A 4,700-nucleotide genomic window follows, 5' to 3' on the forward strand; every position below is an offset into this window, starting at 1 on the left:
GTGTTGATTATACTGAATAATTCTTTTTCTACTGTAGCCCATCTGAGTTGTGACCCATTGAAGAATCCAGAATGATAGGCTATGGGCAAGAGTCTCTCCAACAGTGGCAAGGAAACAGCACCATCACTCGCAATTTCCTGTAGAAGAACACCACCAAAACCGATGTTGCTGGCATCTACCTGAAGGAAAAAAGGTTTGGTGAAGTCAGGAGCTTGTAGAAGTGGCTTGGAAACCATAAATAGTTTTAGCTGATCAAAGGCCCTGTTATGATTACATGTCCACTTAAAGGGTACTTTGGTTGAAGTTAGAGCAAGAAGTGGGGCAGTGATTGTTGAAAAATTAGGGCAAAATCGGGAATAGTATGATACCATGCCTAGAAATGTCTTAAGCTCTTTCCTATTCCTTGGTTCTGGATATTCCTGGATGGCACCAATGTTCACATCCTTAGGAACAATAGTGCCACTGCCTATGATGTGACCGAGATAAGTTACCTGACCTTTACCAAAGGAGCTCTTTGCAAGGTTGATGGTCAAGTTTGCCTCTCTTAATCTTTCGAAGAGGGAAGTTAGTATTCTCAGGTGTTCTTCCCAGGTAGTGGTTGCTACGACAATGTCATCCAGGTACACATGTACATGGGGGAGACCCCTGATGATGTCTTGCATAGTCCTCTGAAATGTAGCTGGGGCATTGGTTAGGCCAAATGGTAATACATTATATTCAAATAAACCAAAAGGAGTGATGAATGCTGAAGCTTTTTTGGCCCTTTCGGTTAGCTTAATCTGGTAGTAGCCTTTCAGTAGGTCTATTTGAGTTAAATATTTGGTATTACTGACAGAATCTATTATATCAGTTATTCTGGGCAACGGGTAAGAGTCTTTTACAGTTTTTAAATTAAGTTTTCTATAATCAGTACACAAACGGTAGGTATTGTTGGCTTTCCTTACCAGAATACATGGAGAAGCCCATGGGGATGTACTGGGCTTAGCGAGGTTATGTTCCAGCAGGTATTCCACTTCCTGTTTCAAGATAGGCAGATGGCGATGAGATACCCTGTAAAAAGATTGTCTGATGGGGTTTGTATTAGGTTCTAGTACTAAATCATGCTTTACTTTGGTGCAACTTCCAGGCCTATCTGAACAAATTGATGCATACTTGCTGATGAGTATACTCAAGTCTTTCTTTTGATTTGGTGAACAGTCTAGGAACCGTGGAAGGGACTTTAGAATTTCCGAATTGTTCATGTCCTTCCAAGACAAAGTCGACTTCACACTGAAATCAGTCTCGTCATCCTCGTGGCTCACGTCTGTACCAACCTTGGTAGGAGTCTGCACCTCATTCTGCATCTTATTCTGTGACCTGTGATTAAGAGGCGTTAGTGACAAACTCTGCTTGGCAGATTTAAAGTCATGAATTACATGATTAACTATACCTGTGGTAGATTCATGATAGGGTTTTATTAAGTTCACGTGTACAAGCTGAGTTGGCTTACGTCTGTCAGGAGTTGCAATAACATAGTTTGTTTTTGTGGTCCGCCTGATAATCTTATAAGGTCCCATGAATTTCTCTCTCAATGGAGAGCCAGGTACGCAGTGATATACCAGCACCTTATCTCCACACTTAAACTCTCTTACCTTTGCCTTCTTATCATATCTATCCTTCATAAGCTCTTGAGCATGCAGCAAGTTCTTTCGAGCGAAGGCATGGATATGCAACAACTTCTCCTCCAAGGACTTCAAGTATTGGGGAAGGCTTACCTGATTTTCTTTCCTAGAACCTTTTAGTATCTGTTCTTTTATCATGCTGAGGTTTGACCTAGGTCTTCGTCCAAACATCATCTCGAATGGAGAAACTCCTGTAGACTCATTTGGCACGCTCCGAAGTATGTACAGAAGTAAGTCGATGTCTTCATCCCATTCCTTCTCCGTTTCCATTCCATATCGTCGTAGCAAGTTCTTTAGAGTCTGATGAACTCTCTCTATGGCCCCATTGGATTGAGGATGATAGGCTGAAGAGAGAACATTAAAGATATTAAATTGATGGAGAGCACTCTGGAACAAAGTACTGGTAAAGTTGGTACCTCTATCGCATTGAAGTTCCCTAGGAAAACCAAACAATGTAAAAACTTTTATCAGTTGTTGGATAATGTTTCCAGCAGAGATATTTTTAAGTGGAAATGCTAGAGGGAACCTAGTAGTGGGGCAAAGAACACTTAGTATATATTCATTACGCCGGCTAGTTTTTGGCAAAGGCCCAACACAATCTATAATTATTTTATCAAAAGGTGTACTAGGGACCACAATGGGCACTAGAGGGGCTGGTGGTATCTTTTCATTAGGTCTTCCGGTAACTTGGCACACATGACACCTCTCTACGAAACTCTTTACGTCCATCTTCATTCTGGGCCAGTAGAAATCTTCTAGGAGGCGCCTGTATGTCTTCGTGATGCCTAGATGACTCTCAGCAGAGTGGGCTAATTTCATAATTGAAGATCGGAGGCTGCCAGGTACAACCAGTTGATGACAGTCGCGCCACGAGTCTTTCTCAGTCAGTGTAGGAGACCTGTAATGACGCATGAGGATATTATTCTCTAGATAAAATAAGGGTAACTTATGGCTCTTATCCGAGAGATTTTCAACCTTATTGAAGCATCCCTTAAGGCTATCATCTGATCTCTGAAGATTGACGAATTCATCATGATGGAGACCAACCAAGTCTGGTAAGGAGTTTGAGGTGTCGTCATCAGTGGGAACTCCAATTGCAGCTTTAGTAGCAGCAGAACGAGTGGTGGCTTGGCAAGGTAGAACTTCCTGTTGGTTCTGCTCATTTTCTATAACACACCCTGGTTGAGAAATAATGAGATTAGGTAAGACAGTTCCTTCAGCTAAATCATTTCCTAACAGAATATCAGCTTTCTCACAAGGCAATTCTCTATCCAGTAAGGCTACTTCGGTTCTTCCAGTAAAGTAAGGGCAATCTATATGCATATTAACCAGAGGTAACACTAATTTACTGGATAGATCAGTGATGGTAACATATTTATTAGTAAGCTGAGTCAGAGGTTTCAATTTACCACTTACTATAGTTTGTGACGATCCTGTGTCCCTTAACAACTTTACAGGGTAATTATTGACAGTACCAGAGCAAAGGAAATCAGAGAAGTCATTTGTGACTTGAGAACAATGGAGAGCAATCCTTCTTTGGTTTTTGCTCTGAGTAGTCTCTGGTCTGTTCCCTGCTGTTTGCTGAGAAGGCTGCATAACCTTAGAAAATTGACATCGGGGGTTAGGACAGTCTTTAATGGCATGTCCCTTCTGTTTACAGAAGGAACAATAAATATTAATACTTGCCTGATCTGTAGAGTTATGTTTCTTTACCTTATGGATGAGGTGATATTCATCAGCAAGAAGAGCCGCCTTCTTCCCCTCCTTCTCCTGCCGTTCTCTGATGTACATAGAAATGTTGGAAGGAATTCTCCTCAAAAACTCCTCTAGTACCATTAAGTTCTGTAATTGTTCAAAGGTAGTTATGTTTTCAGATTCTAGCCATTTTCTAAACTGTTTTAATTTGACCTGAAACAATTCCAAATAAGTTTGGGTGGTTCCTTTGATGGAGTTCCTGAACATTTGCCTATACTCTTCAGCTGTAATGGTATAGGCATCAAGGACAGCTTTCTTTAGGACATAGTAATCTCGTTCCTCTAACATTTGCGAAGCTATATGAGCAGCCTTGCCTTTCAGTGCACTCCGAATGAGTAGAACATATTGTTCTTCTGGCCAATGCAAGGTTGTGGCTGTGTCCTCAAAAATACCAAAGAACACGTCTGGTTCTTTTTCATCAAACGGTGGTAGTAGTTTAAGAGCCTTAGTGAGGGAAAAACATTCGCCAAGCTCTCTCTCTTTGCCTTTCTCGTTCAACCTGATACTGGCCAGCTGTCTCTCCATTTATATCTTTTCTTCTCTTTCCCGTCGTTCCAAGACTATCATCCTTTCTTTCTGCTCGTATTCAGCTTGATGAGTTGCCTTTTTCTCTCTCTCCAATTCAAGCTGCAACTTGAGCTTCACCAATTCTGGATCCTCTATAGCCTTAGCTTCACCTCTCCCTAACTTAAGGGGCCGAAGGGGAGCAGTTTCTTCTGATGAAACGGAAGCTTTGGCTACCAGGAAATCCAAAACTCTACCCAGAAGTTCTGCTTTCACCATGGAGGGCAATACAGGAATCCCTGCTTGTTCAGCAATCTTTCGCAAGTCATTTTTCTTGGCATCTCTCAAAAAACTTCCCTGCATTGAAAGACATGGTGGATCATAAAATGCACTTTTGATCCACTACGAGCACTTTGTCACTGTCACCGAATCACTATCGCTAAAACACTGAATCACCAATGGCTAAACCGCAGAATTATTAAATTAATATCCCTTCATGGTCTATTCACCGAATCACTTAAGTACTATGGCAATAAATCACCGAATCAATAACACGTCACTAAATCACCGAATCAATAACACGTCACTAAATCACCGAATCAATAACACGTCGTTAAATCACCGAAACAATAACACGTCGTTAAATCACCGAAACAATAACACGTCACTAAATCACCGAAACAATAACACGTCACTAAATCACCGAAACAATAACACGTCACTAAATCACCGAAACAATAACACTTCACTAAATCACCGAATCAAAAACACTTCACTAAA

At 41.1% G+C, this 4,700-nt stretch overlaps 1 protein-coding gene across 1 annotated transcript in view; it reads right to left on the bottom strand.

Moving 5' to 3' along the window:
- The window catches only part of LOC137622414 (uncharacterized), a 17,167-nt gene extending 12,905 nt beyond the window's left edge, over positions 1 to 4,262 (bottom strand). The window contains exons 1-2 of the mRNA XM_068353025.1: positions 945 to 4,262; positions 33 to 179 (exon numbers count right to left, since the gene is read on the bottom strand). Coding sequence (XP_068209126.1) covers positions 33 to 179; positions 945 to 3,941 — 3,144 coding nt within the window. The 5' untranslated portion in view covers positions 3,942 to 4,262. The remainder of the gene's footprint in view (positions 1 to 32; positions 180 to 944) is intronic.
- Between the last annotated feature and the right edge of the window lie 438 nt (positions 4,263 to 4,700).

Source organism: Palaemon carinicauda, chromosome 29, assembly GCF_036898095.1.
Source record: "Palaemon carinicauda isolate YSFRI2023 chromosome 29, ASM3689809v2, whole genome shotgun sequence".
Lineage (NCBI taxonomy): Eukaryota > Metazoa > Arthropoda > Malacostraca > Decapoda > Palaemonidae > Palaemon > Palaemon carinicauda.